This window comes from Rhamphochromis sp. 'chilingali' (genome assembly GCF_963969265.1).
Source record: "Rhamphochromis sp. 'chilingali' genome assembly, chromosome: 12".
NCBI classification, from domain to species: Eukaryota; Metazoa; Chordata; class Actinopteri; order Cichliformes; family Cichlidae; genus Rhamphochromis; species Rhamphochromis sp. 'chilingali'.
The window spans coordinates 29479717-29503844 of NC_137939.1; the positions used below are offsets into that span (position 1 = coordinate 29479717).

Here is a 24128-nt window from a genome sequence, read left to right on the forward strand (position 1 = left end):
CCTAGAAATTTTAAGCGTGCTCACCTTTTCCATCATTTAAGGATTCAAAGAAGTCATGACGTGTGAACTGTGGTCCATCCTGAGTGTTGCTCCTGTTGCGAGTTGGTGACACGCTGCCAGCATTAACCCCCTTGCCTAGCCTCTTCACAACTAAATTACTCATGTTGAGTGAATAGAGGCAAATGTCCTTCACCAACACCTGCAACCTTTCTTTTTCTGAGTCTTGCCCAGCAACAAAATTCTGGATTGTTATGCTTCCCAGGTGACCAACCAAGAGTTCTGGGTGACCAGGTTTACGGGGAATGGACACAACTGGTGATTCAATGCTAATGTTGAGGGTCAGTTTTACTAAGAATGTATCTAAAGTGGATTCAGGTTCCTCCATGGGAACGTCCTCTTCATCCTCAAACGGATAGGCCCAGCTCTGACTCAAAGATCGCATTTTCCGTGACGGCGTCTCAAAGAGTGACACCATCCCACTATACTCTGCTGTTTTGTTAGCTAAAACTGTTGACACTTTCGTGGCAGCTCTTTTCAACATGGAGCGGAAATTGTCTTCTACTTCATTGGCTGACAGACTGAGTTCCTTTAAGAACTTAGCTGAGTGGTTGTAGTGCAATGATGCCATTTGAAGTTTCAAAGAACACTCTCCTTGGGATTTCTCCATAAGGCGGAAATTCAAAGCTTCTGCAGGAGAACGTTCTCCTGTATTGGGAAGGAATGTTAATCCATCAAGACTTGGGGAGCAGTCTTCAACACTACCGATGCTGACCACAAACTGGCTTCGGCCTCCCTCCTGGGTTAGGTCCACCAGCTGCATGCATCCAAGTGAACCATTAATGTCCAACCGGCTACCCATGGACACATTGACCTTGGTACCAGTAATGCTGGCAGTGGCAATCTTCAAACCCTTCTTCTCAGTACCTAAAACAGTGCTGGTAGACTCTGTACGGAGGAGAAGCAGGTTGAGGCGATGGATCTCCACAGTCAGTTCTTTGTTCTGGTCATAGGTGGACTGATATATCCCATCTTGTTCCTCACCACAGTCCTGTTCTGTATGTTGTTGTGCTTTATCGTGTTGCACTGGTGACGTCCAGGTGCCTTCTTCTTTGGGGAAAGACTTCTGTAGGAACTTGAGCAGTTCTACCATAGTCTCAGGGTTGAGAATGATATCCAGGTTATTAACCTGCATGCTTGTAACCTGAAGGGAGCTTTCCAAATTCATGGAGGGGCAGTCTGAGCTGACAAACTGGTACTCAAGCTTAATCAGGGCTTCTTGGTCTTTGAAAAAGGAACTGAAGGGGGAGAGTCCATCTGAGGGCAGGTGAGAAGACTGCTCAGTATAGCTTTGCTGATGTGGAGGAGAACTGCCATTAGCTGAAACAGGAGACGATGGCTGGCTTTCTTTTAGGCTGCCTGTGGGTATGTCAAAACTGAGATGCTTATGAGAAGCAACAAGGAGGTCAAAGTCTGAGCCGTAAGTTTGTAGGGTGTCCACCAGCAGAAGACCATGGACAGTTAGAGCAACTTCTGCATCATATGGTCGCTTGACAAAATGAGCATTTGTGCCAAACACTTTAAGAACAGATATGTACCGCCCATCACTCTCTACACCAAGCTGCATGTAGTTAATGTTGAATTCAGCTAACAGTAGACGGGATTCCACCAAGACTTCACGTGTATGCTGCTCCAATGTCATCACGCTCTGAGTAAGATTTTTGGCTGAACCCTGCAGCTTCCATGAGCTCTCTTCTCTTTGAAATATCTTTTCATGGCGGAGGGTAAGAGGATCAGAAGGTCTGACAGTCTGACTCTTCTCTTGGCCTTTGTTTCCTTCATTTACAGCTGGACTGTTTAGTCTAGCCAGACAACTCCTGAGAGCAGTCATCTTCTCAAGGTTCATATGGATCTTGAGGTCTGGTAGGGTTCCTGACAGCACAGCACCGGGGAGCTGGGGGTCAGATGTGTAGCGCAGTCTCTGCTCAAGCTGCAAGAGCACATTGAATTTCTCCACCACGTGTGTAGGCCCTACCTCACTCTCCTGAAGATGCTTCCAGTTGTCTTTATAGCGACCAACCATTATCTGGAGGTCTTTAAAGGACAAGGAATATTTTTCATAAAGCTTTTGTCTGTAGGCCTGAGTACCTTCCAGAGACCTGAAGCTTGTAAACTCAGGGTATTTCACCTGTGCTTTCAAAGGCACATCGAGTTCAGGTGGGGGAGATTCTGGTGGGGTTGCAAGAGGAGTCTGGTACTCATCATCACTTATGTTTTCTCTTTCTGGCTGAGTAGCCACTGAGTTGGACTTATTGTCATCTTGAAAAACAATGGATACAATAGCAGGGGTAAGTCAGATATCACTCTTAACAGTGGGAAAAATAACAAAGACACTGAGGCATATTAGTGAAATGGCTAATTTACCTTGAGAGTTTGTCAGTAGAATCCTGCCTAAATCAACAACAACAAGCATTGGGTCTCCTGACTGGAAGTCATCAGGAAAAATCACCTGGGGTGCAGAGATGTCCAATTTCATTGTCCAGCGCTTACTGTTCTCCTACGAATCAGACATGAGTAAGATTTAATGGTGATTTAACTTTTTCATACCACCATGAGCAACATGAGGCAATTGTTGTTGTGATTGACACTATAAACTGAATTGACTGAAAATATAATTGAATTCAGAGTATGTTTCTTACAATGAACTCTCCCACAAGCAGCTGATCGATGGTTTGTCGGATTTCTGCCTTGGTCTGCATTTTCAGCTTGTTGTACTGCCTCCTTGCAGCTTCTGCCACTCTCAGCTCCAGTTCTGACTGATACCCAAAACCTGGGTTTGAAAGACATTTATTTAAACAGTAAACTGTTTTTAAACAGTCTCAATTCAGTCAACTCTGCTTGTAATTGCATATCACATGACCACTCACGCAGAACACATTTCTGGTCTCAGTGCTTGCAAAACATGCTACAGAGGAAAACCAGCAAGGTATAAAATCCACTTTAAATATACTTACCCGAGGTGTGAATTCTTCCCTTATAAAAGAATTCAATCACTTCTTTTATTGCTTGTGGGTTGTAGATTATGTTCAGTGGACTAGTGTTTACTTCCAGTCTTCTCTCAAACTTGCACCTCACAGGGTTACGCTCGTAAATCATCTCAAACACTGGGCATGAAACGCATTCCACATTGCATCCTGACAGAAACATAACAAACAAAGTGTTCTCAAGTGCGTTATGTTAAAAAAGGAAATAGTCACTCAAATCTGGTAGTATGCAATAAAAGCACAATTCCATTACACAGCAGTGGGTGATAAGTTTCATCACAGCAGGTGTCTTTCTGAAAGTGCTGCAACTAAGTTTAAGAATACAATTCCTCTACTGTTATTTTCTTCACTGCCATGAGCCAACACAGAACAGAACAGCAACCTGAACTCTGCTCTCACATGTAGGCTGATTATCTCAGCTTTACATCTTCACTGCATATGACTCTGGATACTGTGTAAAGGAGAACAACCCTAGGTTTCTCTCTGCACGGTTGCCATGCTCACAAAAAAATAAGAGCTCTGTTGAACCAATCAATCCTTTAAATCTTAACTAGCAACCTTAAATAGCAACAGCTTTATGAATTTATCCACAAACAAAATTTTGCTCTTTGGAGAAGAAGTTACTCATAACCATCTCACAGACGACATTCAATTCAGTTCAATTTTATTTATATGGCACCAAATCAAATCAAAACAACAGCCGCCTTGAGGTGCTTAATACTGTAATTTAAAGAGATTAGTTAAATTAATACAACCAAATGCTTTGGTTACAGTGAGAAGGAAAATCTCCCTTTTAACAGGAAGAAACCTCCAGAACCAGCCTCGGGGAGGGGCAGCCATCTGCCATGATCGGTTGGGGCAATGAATGACAGGACAAAGACACACTCTGGAAGAGAGCCAGAGATTAATAATAATTAATGCAGAGTGGTGTATAAACACAGTGAGTGAAAAAGGTGAATGAAGAAGAAACACTCAATGCATTGTGGGAATCCCTCAGCATTTCCCTCGGGATAAATATCATCAATCAATCCATCATCCTAGACCTATTGCAGTGTAACTAAGAGGGGGTTCAGGGTCACTTGATCCAGTTCTAACTATACACTTTATCAAAGTAGAAGACATATATGATTCAAACCACTATAGCACAGTTCCTGTAATACCTACAGTATGCTCTAATAAGCACAACGATGAATCCACACCCAGAGACCACATTCTGTACTGAAACCTGACTGAAACTCAAATAAACCTTTCCTCTGCAGATGATCGGGAAGGTTGGAGATTGGAATGTAATTAGCTAAGAGAGAAGGGTCAAGTGATGGGTTTTTTAGTAACAGTTTAAATACTGCCAGCTTGAAGATCTTTGGTACATTTGGTACACAGCGGATTAATCGAAATAGGTTGATCATATTTAAGATTGAAACATTAATTAATAGTAGGACTTCTAGGAAGAAGACTGCAAAAGACTGACGAAGTTCATGAAGTCATTACTAGTTAAGGTTAAAGGAATGCTTGGCACAACAGAGCTTTGACCTTTTGTCAACCTGGCTACAGTGCTGAAGAGGAACCTAGGGTTGCTTTTATTTTCTTCAATTAGTGATGAAAAGTAAGACGTTCTACCTTTACAAAGGGCTTTTTTAATAAAAGCAGCAAACTATTTTTCCGGACTAAATTATGAGATGGTCTAAATTAATCCACTGGCAGGACACAAATATCGACACACTGAATTTAAAAACTTCCCCCAACCATTTGTGCACAATTTAATACTCACCCACATACAGCATGGCCACAAGCTCAGCGAACCAATTATTTTATTCCGTTTCCATAAAACTTTACTTCATAACTGTAATTGGTCATTAACATTAACACAAAACAAAAATCTTACCAGAAGTAGTGCTGGACTGGCTCGATGACTGGTTAGCTACAACAACAACGTTCCCCTATAACATGTAACAGCAAAATATAATTAACTGTGTGTTTGAGGAACTGCAATCCACTTTTTCAATATTTTTATGTGATGAACTCCCTGCTCTGCCATCACTGCTTACCGTTTTGGGCGACACCAGGACAGGAAAGATGGTGCCCTGAGTGGTCAAGTCTCGAAGGAACAAACTTCCCAGCTTTACAGACAATAAGGAGGACTCTGAGCGAGGGAGAGACTCCACCATCACTTTCACCCCTGTGGAAACAGTTACAGTCATTTGGATTTTAACAGACGTGCACAGGTTTTGAGTTTATTACATTTTCCCATCAGTCTATGGGAAAAACAGCTGTAGGTAGATTAAACTACAGCTAGATTGTGAACATCAGTCACTTGTTGGAACAAAGACTTTGATGGCATCAGTCATGTGACTCTTAACTGGCTGGTTTCTTATGTCTCTAACAGGTCCTTATCTGTAAGGCTAGGACATTAATGTTTTACGTGAGATCATCCATCTCAACTAAAATATTTTAGGGGGACTTGAATTTGTTCACCCAGGGTACCCCCCTCTCTTGATATTCAATGCAGACTGTATTCAACTATGTTTCCATCCTGCATCCTGCAGGTGAATGAAGCCACAAAACAAGTGAACAAACATGTTACAGTTTATCAGAGCTGCTGGGTCCATTTAGGGTTGATTAACTGCCCGAGTGGAAGAAGTTGAAAAATTACCATCATTGAGAGAGTATTAATGGTTCTCTAATAAATCTAACCAAAGCACGGCCTCCTCAATCCAACTCTTCCACACACAGCAGATTAGACGTGCAAATACTCTGGTTTTTCACTTGAGATGCTTGAGTTTAGACATTTAAAAGACACAATTCCTGCTTTGATATACCAGAGAATTCCAGCTGTATGACTCCACTCTCATGTAGCGTGTCTCCGCACTTGTCCTGGTGGAAGAGGGTGACTCCACCTTTCTCCAGTAAGAACTCCAACCGGCCAAACAGATGATCTCGCCTGGTGAAAGTGTTCAAAGTGTGAGAGTCCTCCAAGGGGTCGAACAAGTCTTCTGTTTCTGCTGGAAAAATATTAAACGTTTACATTATTTTAAACAGAAGATTGTTTCACAAGACATGTGTGCACTACCACAACTAGAGTTTACAAACAGATGAAAAATAGATGTAAAACTGTTCGCAGCTGGCATTTGTCAAAGGTACCACGATCGCCTAGCTCACCAAGAATATTCCAAGAGGATGGACTTTGCAGGAGTTCTTGTGGCCTATCTGGATCCTGGGACTCTCCATACCAGCCCCCCCAGCCTGGGAACCACGATTGTAGGTACTGGATCATTCCTGAACTCCCGCTCTTTGGAACAGATGTTGTAGATGAACACGTCTGGGGCTCACTGCTGGGCTCACGTGCATTCTGACAGAGGTGACACGGAAATAAGATGACTGGAACGTTCACAACGATCAATGACCGTCTGAGGAGTGATGGCTGCATTTCTTGTAGGCTGACTAGTTTAAGGGTGGGGGTGATTAATGACAACACAATATCTGAAAGGCATTTACGTAAGGCTGGGAAATGACACAATAATGTGTTTTTTGTTTAAAATGAATAAAACCTGAGAATACCTCTGCGATTACTTCCTGCTTTCGAAACCACTCATGGACAACTTCTCTGAGAAGCTGCAGCTCTTCAAAAGTCTGCTCCTCCTCAACCCGCTCCAGCTCACTCTAGATGAAAAAGTCCAGGGAAATGTTCTCAGAAGAATATAATCTTGAAAGATCAGTACAGTACAAATTAACTGCCTTCCTATCCATGCACTTGGACAGACAACAAGAGTGAATCTAAGAAGATAATGAGGTTAATGTGTTTTAGCTGGAAACAAATCCAACAATTTCACACACTTTTCATGCCATCACTGTTCAGCTAAGCAGGATTGTATACAAAAATATCTTTCTTATCTATAGAAAATGGTACAGATGTGGGCAACAGGAGTATCTGTTAAGGGATCTAGCCATCATTCAAAAATACTCAACACTGTGTACTTTTGGCAGTTTTTATTAGTAATAGATTTTTTCTTTTCATATTAGCAACATGTTATACTGAATGCTTATTATTCATCTCGTCTTTCTCTTACTGAAGTACCTCTTCCTGAGGACTCAGTGGAACTCCTTTGAGTCTTCTGAAGTAGAGGCTGGTGTAGGTTAGGGAGTCCCGGGCGCGCTGCAGGGCAAAGTCCCAACTGCCTCGCCGCCGTTGCTCGTTTATGTCACTCAGGTTGGCTTGGATGGCAAACATCCACCACTGTCGGCAGCTGCATGATTTCAAAGGTTTATTAAACAACAACCCGAGTATTAAAATACAGTACAGCATGTTATCAAGTCTACTGGTAAAGGAAAAAACAGACATTATTTTGACCCGTAGCAGAGCGGGGAGAATGTGACTGAACACTTGGGTTACTGACTGTTCTGAGCAGCGGGGTTACGGTAGCTGAACTCAGGAGAGACTTTAGAGTGTGGAAAACTAATCCGAGGAAATAAAGAGGAAATTCCATGGCCAAATGGTAAATGGCCTGCATTTGTATAGTGCTTTTCTAGTCCCTGAGGACCCCAAAGCGCTTCACACTACATTCAGTCATTCACACACACATTCACACACTGGCGATGGCAAGCTACATTGTAGCCACAGCTGCCCTGGGGCGCACTGACAGAGGCGAGGCTGCCGGACACTGGCGCCACCGGGCCCTCTGACCACCACCAGTAGGCAAACATGGGGTTAGTATCTTGCCCAAGGATATTTGGCATGCAGCCAGGAGGCAGCCTGGGATCGAACCACCGACCTTCTGATTAGTGGCTGACCTGCTCTGCCACCTGAGCTACAGCCACCCAAATAGTTTCAGGTCTGAGCAGCAGAGCTGAGGAGAGGCAGCTGCAGACTGAGGCGGAGCAGAGTGGATGCTGGATCAGAGGCTGGAAGTTTGGTGATCAGTGTTTGTGTGTCTGCATGTAGCTACGGGCCAGGCAGATACACAGTAAACCACAGGTGGAGAAAATAACTTGTAGGCATTCGTGTGCTGTGGGGGCATATTTGATTTGAGTGTACACCTTCAAGATATACCTTCAAATCAAGCTATCAAGAATCACATCTATGTTTTATCATCGAACAAAGTGTCCTTCACCAAAGAAGCAAAACATGAAAGAAAGGGACAACGTGACCAGCATAGGGATAAAGTAATCCGATTACAAAGGTTCATGTTTTTGTCATAAAAAACTAATTTCACCTCCTGATTTCCTATTCGCAAATATCAACTTTTTAAGAGAAAGTAATAGTTTATAACTCAAAAGCTAAAATGTCTTTGGTTACAGTCGCTAGTGTTATGGAGTTCAATCAAGAGAGGTAAGAAAACGGAATTCAGTTGACTGCAGTCTGCAATCTACTGACATCCAGCAATGAGATCTTCCACACTGTACCTTTAAGTGTGAACTTACTTTCCTGAAATAGGTACTTTTGGTCTCCACTTTCTGTAAAACATCTCCCTTTCCCTGCGATCCAGCTCTTTAAGGAAGGCCATGATCTGCTGGTACTGCACCTAAGAGGCAAGACACACAGACAACAAACATCATCCAAAATTCTAGCCTTGGTCTGTGAAAGCTCTAGATTAGGTTCAGTTCCTAAGGATACAAGGAATGCTTCAATGGAAAATCCATACATCCATTTTCTACTGGTGATCAGGGGTCAGATTGTGGGGCAAGTAGCCTGAGCAGAGAAGCCCAGACTTCCCTCACCTAGTCCACCTCTTCCAGCTCATCCAGTGGGACACTGAGACGTACCCAAGCCAGCCAAGAAATGCATTCTCTCCAGTGAGTCCTGGGTCTGCCCTGGGGCCTCCTCCCTGTAGGACACCTAGGAGCCGTCTAGTAGGTATCCTAGTCAGACCCCCCCTGAACTACCTCAACTGGCTCATTTCGAGGTGAAGGAGCAGCGGCTCTTGTCTAAGGAAGAACCCAGCTACCCAGAAACTCATTTCTGCCGCTTGTATCCATGATCTCATTGGTCACTACTCATAGCTTGGCGCCACAGGTGAGGAATGCAGATTGACCAGTAGCTCAGCTCTTTTATGCTCAGCTGTTTCCTCACCAGAACAGATCTGTACAGCCCCAATCCATCTGTCAATCTCACGCTTTGCTCTCTCTTCACTAGCGAACAAGACCCCGATACCTCCTTCACCTGGGGTTCTAACTTTTCCTTGATCCTTTTCCAGCTGAGAGCCATGGTTTCAGACTTAAGAGGTGCTGATTCTCATTTCCACCACTTCAAGCTCAGCCTCAAATCACTCCGCTAAAAGCTGGAGGTCACTACCTGGCCATGCCTAGATTTTCTGTATATAAAAACTATGAAAAATCAGTGACAAAGGGTAGCTCTAGATGATCCCCTTAGTTCGAGCACATCCTCTGGTCCCTCTTCTGAAACAGGGGAACCACCTACCCAGTATGCCAATCCAGAGGTATCGCTCAAGACAACGTTGCAAAAACGTGTCAGCCAGGACAGCCCTACAACATCCAGAGCCTTCAGGAACTTTTAGGGCAAATCTTATCCATCCCAGGAGCCCACTGTACAGTTGTTTACCTACATCAGTTATCTCAGCCCCAGTTATGGGCAGACACTGCTTCAATCATACATCCCCACAGCATGACTGTGGGATTATGGAGATCCTCAAATTATTCCTTGGGGATATGAAACCCTCACATATATAATTTTACGAAAACAGTTGTCACTGTTTAAAAAAAGAGGGCATTAGGTTTTCATACAGACCTGTGAAAGGCGTAAAGACATAGACTCCAGCTGAACCTGGCCTTCGATTCGTGGGGTGTGTCGGGACCTCAAAGGCTCCTTGGAGGTGTTTCTTCGGAGCAGCACAGAGGCACACACCGGCTCAAAGATGTACTGATGCTCACGGCTTTGCATACACTGGCTCATAGCATCCTGTTAGTTAGAAAAACAATTAGCCTACTCATATGGGGTATCTCTTTTGAGAAAATTTTACTTTTGATCTATCTTTGTATAATCACAGATCAGAATCCAAGAGGATTTCTAACTGGTGGACTATAAAAAGAGGGGTGGCAAAGTAAAAGAAAATCATGAACCCTTGATCCTCACAGTATAACAATCAGGTGGACCTGTGATGCTGTGGGCATCATCTGGGTCCCTAGAGGACTATGGTCATCAGAATAAACGTCTTTTGAATGTGTTGTAATGCTATGGAAATTATAGTTATTTGATACAACCCAAACACGTTTCATCATCATCAAAACAGCAAAAGAGTGAATGTATTTTGGAAGATTGTTGTTCATTCTATCAGCGTTTTAGTGAACTGAATTTTAAAGACAAGCCATCCAGGTGGTCTTCAGAACTGAGCTGTAATACTCCAGTGATTTGCCACCAAGTTCACCTTATGACTGACCTGGATCTGGTTAATGGGCAGCTTTCCCAGCATTTCACACTCAGTGTCCCAGTAGACACTGAAGTCTTCGATCTCCAACTGCTTTTGTCTGAAGAGCTTCTGGACCTGCAAAAGAAAACCACCACTAACCTCAAATCCAAAGACCAAACCAAGTCCTTAATCAATAAAAGGAGCAGTTTACCCTCTAACCTCTTTTGTAAATGTGATGCACATCTGATATTAACTGACTGATTGACTGATGTCATTTTAGGGCATGTCTCAGGGTTAGCTGACAGATTAACAGACTGATGGCTCTTAATGGAAGTGTTTGATAATGCTTCTAATTTTCCACAGAAAAAAATGAATAGGCACACAGAATCTCTTTTTGTGATACTCTGCTGCTCATCAGTAATACTTAATACTTAAATAGTTAACAGTATTTAGTGCTTTCAAGGGAAATTTTGCATTAATGTAACACAGCATTAAGGAGGATGACTTGTGATTAGGCATCTGCACGTCTAGTTGACTAGCCGACTAATTGTCAGTGTTGTCACTGGTCGGTAACTAGGGGTGGGGGAAAAAATCGATACTGTGTAGTATCATGATATTTTGTTTGCTAATAATGTATCGATACAGGGACAGCAGAAATCGATATTTTGTTACACAAAAGGTTCTTGTGCTCTGACTTCAGAGCATGTTGATCCTTTTTCTGAGCAAGAATCCTGACATTCCTTCACTGTCCAAATGTGTTTAACTTATTTTTGGCAGCAATAAACATGACTGTTTACTTATTTTAATTTAAGACATGTTTTATTTTAATTACGTTTAAAACTTTTTTATTTAATGTAAAATTATATTTTGTTTTAATTTACTTTCAAATTCTTCAGTTGCTGAATGGGCTGCATAGTTTTCATAAATTGCATAGTTCAGAATAGCTATAATTGTACCAGATGGTTGCATTCAGTTAAGTTGGACTAGACTGTAATACAAACCGTTCAGTTTGTCAACAATAAAACTGACTGAAATGAGAGAAAGACTGAGTGCGAGACTTTGATATCAGATAAAATGAATATTGATAAAGTTTACCTTTATGTACAGAATCTGAATATCGCAAAATATTTTTAAAAAATTGCAATAATATCGTATCGTGCGTTAAGTATTGTGATAATATCGTATCGTGGGATGTATGGTGATTCCCACCTCTATCGGTAACAGACATAATAGTCTTTTAATCTAATAGTTCAAATTTGAATTGATGCCCAATGCCGGTAAGTTATTGTCCTAAATATTAGGCAGACATCTGCCACGAGATGGCACACTGTTGTTGAAAAATGGCGTAAATCTGTTAATCTAGGCCTGTTGTTTTTGCTAACCCTATCAGACTGAGATCACGGATATACCCGGAAATTAACTTTCTCCAAAAGGTGGGTTAGGAGTTCAATCATTCAGCAGGGTTTCAGAGTAGAGCCACTACTCATCCTGGATCGAAATGAGACACCTAAGGCCGTCACCTCCCGGGTAAGGTGCTTCGGCCAGGTATGGCCTACCGGAAGGAGGTCCAGGGGTAGACCCAGGACAAGATGGAGAGATTACATCTATCAGCCGGCCTGCGAATAGCTCGACGCTTCCCTGGATAAGCTAGAGGAGTTGGCGAGAGAGATGTCTGGGCTTTCCTGCTGCCATGCGGCCCGACTTCAGATAAGCGGAAGAAAATAGTTGGATGATTTATTGATTTATTATTTTAGATTTTAACCTACATTGAAGTGGTTGTCATGAATTTTCAAACCGCATGAATCATAATGCACGGCATAATGCTCCACTCTTTTCAGTTGCAATTTAATTGATCACATTTTAGTAATACCAAGTGATATCTTTTATAGTAACATGTTGGTTTATTTTAATTGTTTTTCGTCTGCTACTTAACGGTGCAAAACCTCATGTCGTGCATTATCAACATTACGCTGTGTGTAATGTTGCCACCAACATGATTTATTATTAAGAATGTCCTTAATAGTTTAAAATGCCTTTGTTATTAGTTTTTGACATTTTCCATTAAACGGTTCTCAGATGTAACTGAGTATATATAATAATGCAGTAATATCTTAGTGTTTCTTAGTTTCAGACTAGTCACCAGGAACATCCCTGTGTAATGACTGCCCATTTCATGAAAGAGGCTGAGAATGATCAGAACAAGAATAGATGACATATTAATCCACATCAGTTAAACTTTCTAATACAAATATATATGTTTACACTATAAGCTAAAGACCCTACAATAATACAGAGAAAACCCCAACTATGGGGTGATAACCTTCTATGAAAAAGCACTTGGTGACAGTGGGAAGGAGAAACTTCCTTTTATCAGGAAGAAACCTCCACCAGAACCAGGCTCAGACAAAGGCAGCCATCTGTCATGACTGGTTGGGGTGAGTTGGTTATGGTGCTGTAGGAAGATGAGAAGAACGTCTTATGGTAATGTTTTTTTGTTGTTCTTGTTTTCAGACAAACACAGGTAATTTCCTTCTTGTCTTTTCAATTTCCTTAGTTCTCATTCATTGCTACAGCTGCTGTTTGTAACCGCAAAATGTCATGATGGCTGCCAGTCCAAACTGAGAGTAGCAATAGTATGAGATGCAATAAGTTTACAGGTCTGGGCTAAGCTATAAAGTGAAAATGTCAATACATAAATCAGTATGCAATGGAAGAACTTGTTTACAATGATGCACACAGTGTTTTTGAACTGCTTTGATCAGAAAATCTTTATGTAGCAATAACTAGTCTTACAAGAAGAACAGAAAACAAATGGACTACTGTATCATCTGTTCTCATGAATATAACAAATGATTGGATTTTATGAAATCAACTAACACTTACCAATTCCCTGGAAGGGTTCTGAGCACATATATTTTTGATGCAAACACCAAAGGAAAAGTGCTTCTCTGGGTTGGAAAAGTCATCCTCAAATCGTAGATGCACATTTTGGATCTTCAGCTAGACATATAAAAAAAACATCATTTAGTCACAGTTCAATCTGTAACTCAAGGTCAGACAATGAGAACTACCTTAGTACCAAAGAGTTAAGATAACTTTTTAATGAAGCAAACCAGCTGTGTCGTTGTTCATAAATGAAGAAATTCAAAGTCTGCAGTAAATGTGACCCTGAGAGAATTGTGCCTGATGTGTGTATTCTGTGTAGTTTGTAACCCATTCATTCACATGTCAGGTGTTCTCAACAGGCCAAAATGACCCTCTGGTCACCGCCTGCTCCTTGTTCAAAAAAGATCACAAGCTGACTGCACACGCATTCACGTTTCTATTTTCAGAGACTTTTCAGGAAGATTTCTTTTAAAAGCTGCTTCATGGAAGAGAGGAGGTTATTTATTTATTTTTAACTGCTGAAGACAAAACCACCGCTGAGATCTACTGTGAGGGCAAAACATAAAATGGACCAAATTCTGTTTATCCGTTGGGCTGTTTGTAATAATTATTTATATTATTATTTGTTTTTGATATAATCTCAACTGGTATCTCATGTCTTACCTCAATATTTTCCACAATTCTGGTGACTAATGAGGCAGTCACAGAGTACCAGTACGACTCTCCTGTCTGTTCACACTCATTCTGAAAGAGCCAAAGACATACGAAAAATACATTAAAGATAACTGTGCTTAGTAGAAAAGCCAGACATCATAAAATCACTGTATGAGATAAAAGCGATTCCTGTGACTTCTGGATGGACAGACGAACAGACAACTTGTCATGTCATGAGCTCGTCTGGATATAAGACAGAAAATAATTTTATCACAATCAAAAATAATAGTTAGGTGAGATAACCTTAAATTGTTTAGGCGAGAACTGATGCAGTGGCCTGCATCTACAATTTACAACGGTGTTTTCACTGTGTGGCAAAGTTCATTAGTAACCAGACAATTAAATGGCAAGACAAACTTATTGTTACATTGTTATTTTTTATTTCCACCATTTCTGGGAAAAAAACAAAACACTTTTGATCTACTTACTTTGAATTTGTCCTCGAGAGCTTTGAGGAGGCGTTTTTTGCGTTCTCTCTCCTCGTCTATGTCCCTCTCCCTATCATACTCCTGCAACTGGGCAGGGCCAACAATCAGGTTGAGCTGGGACATGGAGATGACCCATGGGTCACTGTGAGGCCGGTAGAAAGGGATCTGGAGAGTGATCTTTCCAATGAAGCCTAGTAAAAGAAACAGAACAAGTACTTTTTAAATTCATGTCTGTTAATCATGCATTGCAAGGCTTGAAATGGCTTTTAAACTCCCTACTGAGTAATCACTCAGTAACACAAAAAGAACCTGACACATAAGGCACTGCAGTGCTGTGGAAGTTTATTTTGTTGCACTTTGTTCACCACAGCTTTTCCCACTATTTGAGAAGGTCCAACGGAAAGCCATGATTGGACGATGGAGACCAGCAATGCTGGTTAGCCTCCCCTGACACCACCGCTGAACCCACTGCTCCAACCATCCCCAGCTGAGCCAGAAACCACAACCCACCAAAGACTCCTTACAGCATTTGTGCTTATTCCACTTGACTGCAGCAACACCTTTCAAAAACAGTTGCAACAAAAATTATTCACACTGTGTTGTACAACCTCTTCTTTTACCAAAATGCTGTAATGCTTTGAAACTGCTGCAGTTTTGAATCCAAAAGGTATCCTTTGTCATATTTTTTGCCGCCACCCTTTAAAGCCTGAATCATGAAATAACTGCAAACTGGAAAAATAGAGACTTAGCGGGGCTGCATTTTGATGCTATGTCATCTTAAATCGGTCATGTGATTTGGATTTAAGATAAGATAAGATAAGATAAGATAACCTTTATTAGTCCCACACGTGGGAAATTTGTTTTGTCACAGCAGGAAGTGGACAGTGCAAAAGTTATGAGGCAAAAATTAGAATACAATAAGAATAAATACAGTACACAGCTGTACAGAATAGAATAAAATAAAATACTATATACAGTAGAATAAAATAAAATAAATATACAATAAGATAAAAATAGAATACAAATACAAATACTATATACAACTGAGTAAAAATACAACGATGCCAGAAAAGATTATTGCACTTAGTATTATTGCATATGTATGGATGTGTGTGCTTGATCAGTTAAAGTCTTTATTATGGAGTCTGACAGCAGTGGGGAGGAAAGACCTGCGAAATCTCTCCGTCCCACACCGTGGGTGCCGCAGTCTCCCACTGAAGGAGCTGCTCAGTGCTGTCACAGTCTGCTGCATGGGGTGGGAGATGTTGTCCAACAGGGATGACAGCTTAGCCGCCGTTCTCCTGTCACTCACCACCTCCACTGGGTCCAGAGGGCATCCTAGAACAGAGCTGGCCCTTCAGATCACCCTGTTCAGTCTCTTCCTGTCCCCAGCAGAGATGCTGCCGCCCCAGCAGACCACGCCATAAAAGATAGCAGAAGCCACAACAGAGCCACAACAATTTGTTGGCGTGTCTGTCGTCCCCAGAGGGTTAAAGGAGCTTCGCAAGTTACTAAGCATCAAGTCTATTCGAACCAGCGTCTACCATCTGCTGAGGCATTGGTGGAGCAGCTGAATAACACCTTGAAGTTCATGCTTTGTAAGTTCATTCACAGGGATGAACGCAATTAGAATCCTGGTTAGACTCTCCCTTTGAGTTACTGTTCGCTCAGAGTGTTGGATCTGGTTAAAAAAAACTGGGAGAAAAGTCCAAGCCCAGCTAAGAACGAAATTCAATACGTTCTGGACCTGAGAGCTGAACTTCACACATTGGTGAGGTTATCTCACGAAAATCCGCTCCAGGCTCAGGAATGTCAGCGCAGACAATTTTCACTCATTGCTCCCTTCATTCAGCTCAAAGTTACTCGCCAAGTGACAATGGCCCTTTGTTGTCATACAGCCAGTAGGGGATGTTCACTATGCAACGGTACGGTTGGATAGTGGGGGTGCCACACAAATATATCACCTCAACCTCCTGAAAGAATGGAGAGAGGCTAAATCACCTCTCTGGTGAGCCTGGTTAAAGAGATCGGTTGGGACTGGAAGTGCCTAATTCACCCATTCCATCCTTGCCTCATTGTGACAAGCGTATCACACAGGCCCAGACAGCAGATGTTGCTGCTGGACTGGGCTAGATGGCTTCCCGGCCGGTCAGAAGGTATGTAGCAGGGTACGGTCGGCATAACACCCCACTGTTAGAAAGGCAATGATAGAGAAAAACTTGTTTGACCTAACAGAGAAAGTCCTATCAGACAAATAGGAAAAAAATAATTTAATGCAGAGCCAAAGATATCCACTACAGCCTTAAGCATGTTAGGTAAGAATTTATGGTAAACAGTATCAATGACTGATACTGTAGAAAAAAAATCCAGAGCAGTTCCCTGCATCGAAAGCTATCAAAAGATAACTATAGACCTCCAAAAGTCGAGTACAGCTTTTGAAAATCCCACTGAAAAGGGTGAAAAACCTTCCATTTGCATAATAAAGATCTGAACTGACTTTCCAACTTTTTAAAAATAATTTCCTAACAAAGGGCAAATTCAAAATATGGCAACAATTGCCAATAGAGCATGGCATCAGGATTACGTTTCTTTAGTTCTATATGACACTACTTGGATTACAAACACAACACAAAAGGCTTCTGGTACCAAATAAATGTGGAAGGAAATATTGATACAGAGATATATTATATCCACTGCCTCTTTTGATACACTGATGCCCAAAATCAATTGTTTTATGAAAACATGTAGGCACTCTGAAAATATTCTGTAGCCAGTCTGACAAACTACTTGGTTGACTGCTGGTGATTTCACTTAGCAAATAAGTGACTAGTAGTTCTGTGTATTCATACAGATACAGATCTGTTTAAACAAAGTAGTTGTCTCTACACTATGTGCAGATATCAGTGAATGTGTTTCACCTGCTTTGACTTCGAATGGTAAGTCAAACTCTCGAAGGGCATCCTTCCTCAGAGGGAGGTTCTCTAACTCCACCGCACCTGAGGAATAACAACAAACAGATAAACACCATGTTTACTAGGGCTGCTGCACACTCCTTTAAAAGTGTCTGAATTCAGATTGACCTTGACAGTTTTTACACTGTCTTTAAATGATTTTCCAAGCACACTCCCTTTGACCACACACAGTTAACATTGAGCTGCAGATCATTAAAACAGCAGCAGATCAAACCACTATTAGTCCACCGGCATAGCAGAGGTGTGCCAATCTTCATCCCCCTGAAATAAATTTTACTTAGAACTAATATTCATAAACTGGTTAAAGTGGAGTGGCAGCCATCTAGTACAACAGACTAGGGTGAGAGGAAAATGGACAAAGACAACAAGAAGAAACACAAGCAAATATGAAAGAAGTGAAGTTACTCGCCTGTACAATTTCAGCATGTGTAATTACCTTTCAGAAGAGCAATGGAAAGTTGATCTGTATTTAGGTTGCTAACATATTTTCCTAGGTATGTGTTCAGCACCCAGGCAACAAGGCCCTCCAACATCCTGATGGCTCGGGGGTGATGAGAGCCACCCGCGGTGGGAGAAAATTGTGATGATGAAAGATTGACCCTCTTGATTGCAGGTCTTACGAGGGAGCCGTTAAATGTCTAATAAACATAGCAAACAAATTTCTTTTAACCATTTGCATAATGTTCCTACAAAATTCTAGTAAATTGCTACAAGTCAGATACAGATAGATGACAGCTTAAAGAAATCAAGCTGTAGTGGTTCAGAGATAGCACTTGTACTCTAAAATGAAACATTTTGTCTTAATGGGACTGGTTTCGTGTGGGATTTCAACTACTTGGTCAATAGGGCACACACTGAATTGTACGAGAATGAAAATTGTGTGATTCATATACTATAACCTTCACAATCATCATACCACTACTATGGGAGATTTTTGCCTGAGGGGTCAGAAAATGCTCTCCAACACCACCATTAAAACATTAAAGTATGGTGTCTGTTGGAGCAATTATGTTTAGCCCTCCTGTAAGATCCAAGGACTGAAGCTACTCTATCAGCATGTGGTGGCTGAACACTTTACTAACACAGGTTTTCCATGAAATGCCCTTTAACGTGTCACTTGTGCAGTGCCCCACTAAGAGACCCGAAATTCGTTTCGTAATCACACATATTTATTTATAAGCAACTGCGGTGCGGTTTTGGGGGTGTAGGCTTGCTGTTCTTTAGCCAAATGTAGCAGCCAGGCTGTGATAACCTTCTCTGCAAACTGGTATCCTCACAAATCAGCGGTTTTGCAGCTGGTTTCATCACCGAAATACTCACGGCAGGCACCAGGCTAAAGCTATCCAATCACGTGTCGTCAGAAACGGCTACTATTAATGAAGCAACGACATAGTCATATATATGGGATTAGCGGCAATGTTTTGATTTATCCAGTGTTAGCACAGAAGGACTAACTGGAAATTCCTCAACTGGAAAGTCAGCAGTTAGCTATCATATGCGTGTTACAACAAACATCGGTCAAATGTTACTCTCACGGACAGCAGTGCCACTGACTCACCGCCAAAGACGACAGCTGCCTTATCGATCCATCCTTGAGTTCTTGTCAGTACCAGCCTATTGCCACTATCAGTGGGTGGCCATGTCATGTCAGAGCACTCAGGACAGGACTTTAGAAACATTTAGCGGGACAGCAACAGCAACCCAAGGTAGTCAAATATGTTCCGGCATTAAGGAAGGGGCACTAGCTAAATAAGGGAAAAAGTGAAACTGAAAGCGGACTTATTGACAAGCGTTATTCGTCAAAAAAGAGCACCCAAGTCGAGATGGCTGTAGTGACGGGTGATAGCAAGGTAGCCAGTATGCTAAATGCTAAATCTAGCATGTTACAGAGCTCACAACCCGCTAATCTAATAAGCAACTGATGGCAACACTGCTGAGCTTCTCAAAATAAAAAAAAAACAACAACCTGTAACTGTCGTATTTCAATGCGTTAGAGTTATGTGTCGCTACATTGTAAATAACACACTTCCGAATAATGTCGAACTTCACGTATACTTCCTGTCACATGACAAAAACAATTCTTCTCGTGTGGCGTTGATGAACCACGGGGAAAATGAATGATACTAATATCTCGTCGCAAAACTAATTTCGATAAACAAGTATTTGTTAATGATGTACAGCCAAAAAACTAATCTTCGTACAGCACACTTGTTCCCGTATTTCGTTGATATTAGCTGTCATTTAAAGTGTTGGCGTATAAAAAATGTAAATCCCGTGTGCTGTCATTAACAAAGGAAAGAGACCATAAACACAACACGAGAACTTCCGGTACTAGGTAAGTTGGCAATACTGGAGTAATACCTGAACTTCCGGTTCATATCGTAAGAAAGAAATATGCTTTATGCAACAGTCTGTGTAATCCCGTGTGCAGGAATATAAAAACATAGTTAAACACAAGCATCCGCACATGACGACGTGTTTTCACATACGAAATCGTTTCTACCTCATAACTTCCGTTTATATCTTTCAAAGTAAAAGTCCTCCTGAAGGCAATAAAACAACTTGTACATTAATAATTACACGGAATCAGATAGTACTGATAAAGCACGTGTGAAGAAAAAATAAAACACAAACAAAAAAATAAATAAAGTACACAAACTGATTCATGGAGGGGTTCTGAAGCCTGTACAAGTGATTCTTGTTCGTGGCAGATACTTGAACCACCAGAAGGGACTTCCCAGGGTACCTGTCCCTCCTCTACGGAAAATATGTGAGGGCTACCTCGGTGCCCTGGATCCCATCATAGAAGAGTATGAGTTAAAGCAAGCAAAACAGATGGTGGAGACGTTTATGAAAGGAGGAGGTGTTGGAGAGGAACTGCAGAGAAACCTGGTGAGGAAAGCATGCAACACTGACAACTGGGTGAGCTCATTTACTGCCACTAAAAGAGAGATCCAAGTTGCAGTGAGCGGACATAGGGAACTGACTGATAATGAAAGAAAGTATGGAAATTCCAACTCGTGATCATGCTATAGGGAAGGAAGAAGATGGAATTACATAGGTCTGCATAAGGATTGCATATCGTGGATAGACAGGTGGGATACCCCCCGAAATAAATCGCACATCATACTTTATAGATGGCATATAGATTCGGAACTGATAACCATTCTGATTGAAAAGATGAAGTGAATCTTTATTGGCCTTATGAATTCACAATGTTGCATTAAACAGTAAAATGAAACACTGTTGCAGCAAATGTGTTGATATTAATCCAAAAGAGAACTTGTTTTTTGTTAATTGCAAGTGGGGGTTTGAGGGATGCAAGTGAAATTTATATAAGTCTGTTTTTCTGCTCACTGTGCTCCAGGTGCTGCCATCAGTTTCTAATCTGACAGCTGCTCATCAGTGTTAAAACATTTTATGTTTAAATGCATTGGGTTAAAGTTTACTCTGTTTCAAGTCTGACATTGTCCCACAGCCTGATTTGGAAACTAGTTTATCGCCAACAAAGTGTGATACATTTTATTGAGTGAATGCGATTCCCGAGCAGTGGCAAAGGTAGGATTTTGTCTAGAAGTAATCACACATTAATCATTACATTTTTTGTTTATGAGCAGTTTTAGTTTTTAGTCCAATAAAATACCATTCTTTAAGTGAGCTGTGGTACTGCATTCAATGAATTTAAAAATCTTTTAAAAATAACTCTCAGGTGAGAAGTTGTTTTTTGTGCACAACATATTACCAGAGGCTTTGTGCAGATACTTGCAAAGAGCCAAAGTTGTTTTACAAGCATAATGCGGTTGTTTCTGTTCTGGATATAGTATACACTTTGCCATCAAGCTTTTGTGCAATTGAAATAAAAGTAATGTTCATATCTATGGAGGAGACTGTGCCACTGTCTCCTCTGAGACAAAATAAAATCAGCTGATTGTAGTGCAAGTGGAACCGATTAATGGATTCGATAGGCAAGCGAGCTAACAATTCCAACAAACTGAACTACTGGGATGAAATGAGTACACCTTTTTCAAAAGACATTTGATTATTTGCTTGAATATTGTAGTGTAGCGAGTCACATTTTCACAGGTTTGACATAGGATTGTTGCTCCTGGCTACTGACCTGGGAAAACACTGTCCTACTTAATGTTAGCTTAATATTTGCTCTATAAACACTACTCATGACCTAGAAAAAAAACTGTCACATGGATTCCATTTGTCACCATTCCTTATCTTTGCATATTCTCCATTGCTCAAAGGGTATTTTCCTTCCTCTTCTTATCCTCCACCACTTGGTTGGTGGAGGACCACCAACCAGTTGGTTTTATTTATACAGCACCAAATCACAGCAGCAGTCGCCTCATGGCGCTTTATATTGTAAGGTAGACCCTACAACTTATCAATAAAATCATAGCAAAAGATTTAAACCCCCGTCAGTTCCGTACGTTACTGGATGAGGTGGAGAGCACGTACTCTGATCTCCTGCTGTATAACAGAGTCCAGTGGCTTTCCAGAAGAGAGGTGCTGAAACGGTTTGCTGCATGTCTGGGAGAGGTGAAAACTTTCATGAGCAGCAGAGGGCTCACCTTTTTTGAGCTGGAACAGCCAGAGTGGCTGGAAAGCTGCACTTTATGGTGGACATGACAGCAAACCTGAACAAGCTGAATACAACTCTTCAGGGGAGAGGAGGCAACACGTTAGTGTTTGAGCTGACAAACTGACAGTTTTAGCCAGAGATTTACAGAGGGCTCTTTGCTTAGGCTGCTGCCCCCGCGACCCGGCCCCGGATAAAGCGGATGAAGATGGATGGATGGATGGATTTACAGAGGGCCACGATGTCTGTCGATCTTCGAATCCACATACGTATGTGAGCAGCTATTCTCCACCATGAACTATGTTAAAAACAAACACTGCTCACGCCTCACAGACGACAGCTTACAGTCCTGTGAAAAGATGAAAGTGACTTCGTACAGCCCTGATTTGCAGACGCTGTGCGCAGAGGTTCATGAGCAGAAGCCTCATTAGCCAGGTAAAATAAATATTTAGCAAATATTTATTTTTCATAATTAATTTCGAAAGCCCAAAGGTGATAAAGATGACAGCTCACAATTTTTTTTTGTTTGCTACATGGATAATTTGAGTTCAGCTTTTTAATTCATTTGAAAGACACCTTCAACTCAGTGTGTTTCTTTTTTGTTATTATTTTTTTAAGAGTTCAAAATGTTTCAAATGTGTTCATTACATAAATATAATGTAATTTTCTCTGTAGCACTTCATGGATTTCATAAGCAACACACTATAGTTGTTTATACAAAGTGTAAAGGTAAAAAACAAACAAATAATATATATCGTGTTATCTTCATTTTAGTTGTCAAAAAGTATTTGCAGCTCCCACTGTTTCCTTTTCTGTGGAAACCGGGTCCAAATGGCTCTTTGGGTGTTAAAGGTTGCCAACCACTGCTCTAGGAGGCAGGATCAACTTTTTAAAAATGTGCATACTCCCTAAAGTTCTGTACTTGTTCCAATGTCTCCCTATCTTCCTAAAAAAATCTTGTTTATCAACTTAAATAGCCAGGTATCTCGGTTTGTATGGAACAAAAAACAACCATGAAACGCAAAATTGGCGGCCTATCCCGTCCAAATTTTCTGTTCTGTTATTAGGCAACAAACATTGGCCATTGCTTGTTTGGGGGGATGAATGGCGCTGTTTCCAAATTCAGCTGGCTAGCTCTGGAGGACAGCTCAATTAAAGAAACATCTCTTGCAGCTGTACTGGGATCCAGCATACTGTGAGAACTAGAAATGTTTGGTTTACAAGACCTATGCTCGCAAATGATACAGATGTCTTTTTCTTGTGTGTAAATAAGTAACGCACTACATTACCTTTAAGAAAAATGTTCTGTGTAACATTCTGTGTGATAATGACTTTTTTGAGTGATCAATGTTGGGGTACATTGATCACAACAAAGAGGGGAAATACCTTCAACGTGCACAAACATATGACCACTTAGCACGTAATTAATTTGCATGAATGTAATGTCTTTGATATGCTGCTTAGAGGAGGTGGAGCCAATGACAATTGATAAGGAGTCAGTTATGCTGGAGGTTTCCTCCTGTTAAAAGGGAGTAGGGGGTCATATGATTGTTGGGTTTTCTTTGTATTATTGTAGGTCTCGAACTTGGAGCCCAACCCGTCATCCCTATTTGCGCCCCGTATATTGACGTGGTGAAATATGCGATTTGACCCTTGAAATTACGTTTTTTGTTAGGGAGGATTTGGTTGTTGTTGAGTGCAATGTTAAAATGTTTTTTTAAAAAGCAAAACATGATTTAATATGAAGGTGATATGAGCAGAGAGTACAAATTATTATTGTTATTTGTAAAGAAAACAGTTTTCACGCAGGCAAAAACTAATGTGTACACTTATGTCTGCATTTTTATTTTGTTAAATACAAAGCAAAAGTATAGCAGAAGTGCTGCCACGTGTCTGGCCAGAAAGAGAGTACCAATTTGTTTATTTGGTAGTTCAATGGAAGGCTTCAGTTACTTAAGAGCGAGAAAAATCCCCTGTTGTTGGATTTATCTTACAGTATAAAGCGCCTTGAGGCAACTGTTGTTGTAATTTGACGCTATATAAACTACCAGTCAAAAATTTTGACATACCTTCTCAATAAATATTTTTTCTTTATTTTTACTAAATGGTAAATGGACTGTTATAGCACTTTTCTACTCTCC

General features: G+C 41.1%; 1 protein-coding gene across 5 annotated transcripts in view; it reads right to left on the reverse strand.

The window, feature by feature from the left end:
• Positions 1-19667, reverse strand: part of vps13d (vacuolar protein sorting 13 homolog D) — a 75128-nt gene extending 55461 nt beyond the window's left edge. For 3 of the 5 annotated variants that reach the window (XM_080898953.1, XM_080898956.1, XM_080898957.1), the window contains exons 1-19: positions 18958-19666; positions 17836-18037; positions 17346-17423; positions 14428-14618; positions 13949-14029; positions 13283-13399; positions 10430-10534; positions 9781-9951; positions 8457-8557; positions 7114-7282; positions 6597-6698; positions 6198-6387; positions 5858-6040; positions 5087-5217; positions 4924-4978; positions 3012-3191; positions 2697-2827; positions 2422-2554; positions 25-2316 (exon numbers count right to left, since the gene is read on the reverse strand). In XM_080898953.1, the coding sequence (XP_080755079.1) occupies positions 25-2316; positions 2422-2554; positions 2697-2827; positions 3012-3191; positions 4924-4978; positions 5087-5217; positions 5858-6040; positions 6198-6387; positions 6597-6698; positions 7114-7282; positions 8457-8557; positions 9781-9951; positions 10430-10534; positions 13283-13399; positions 13949-14029; positions 14428-14618; positions 17346-17423; positions 17836-17932 (4507 nt within the window). In that variant the 5' untranslated portion in view covers positions 17933-18037; positions 18958-19666. Of the gene's footprint in view, positions 1-24; positions 2317-2421; positions 2555-2696; positions 2828-3011; positions 3192-4923; positions 4979-5086; positions 5218-5857; positions 6041-6197; positions 6388-6596; positions 6699-7113; positions 7283-8456; positions 8558-9780; positions 9952-10429; positions 10535-13282; positions 13400-13948; positions 14030-14427; positions 14619-17345; positions 17424-17835; positions 18038-18957 lie in introns of all 5 variants that reach the window. The other 2 variants (XM_080898955.1, XM_080898954.1) reach the window with 2 other exon arrangements.
• Between the last annotated feature and the right edge of the window lie 4461 nt (positions 19668-24128).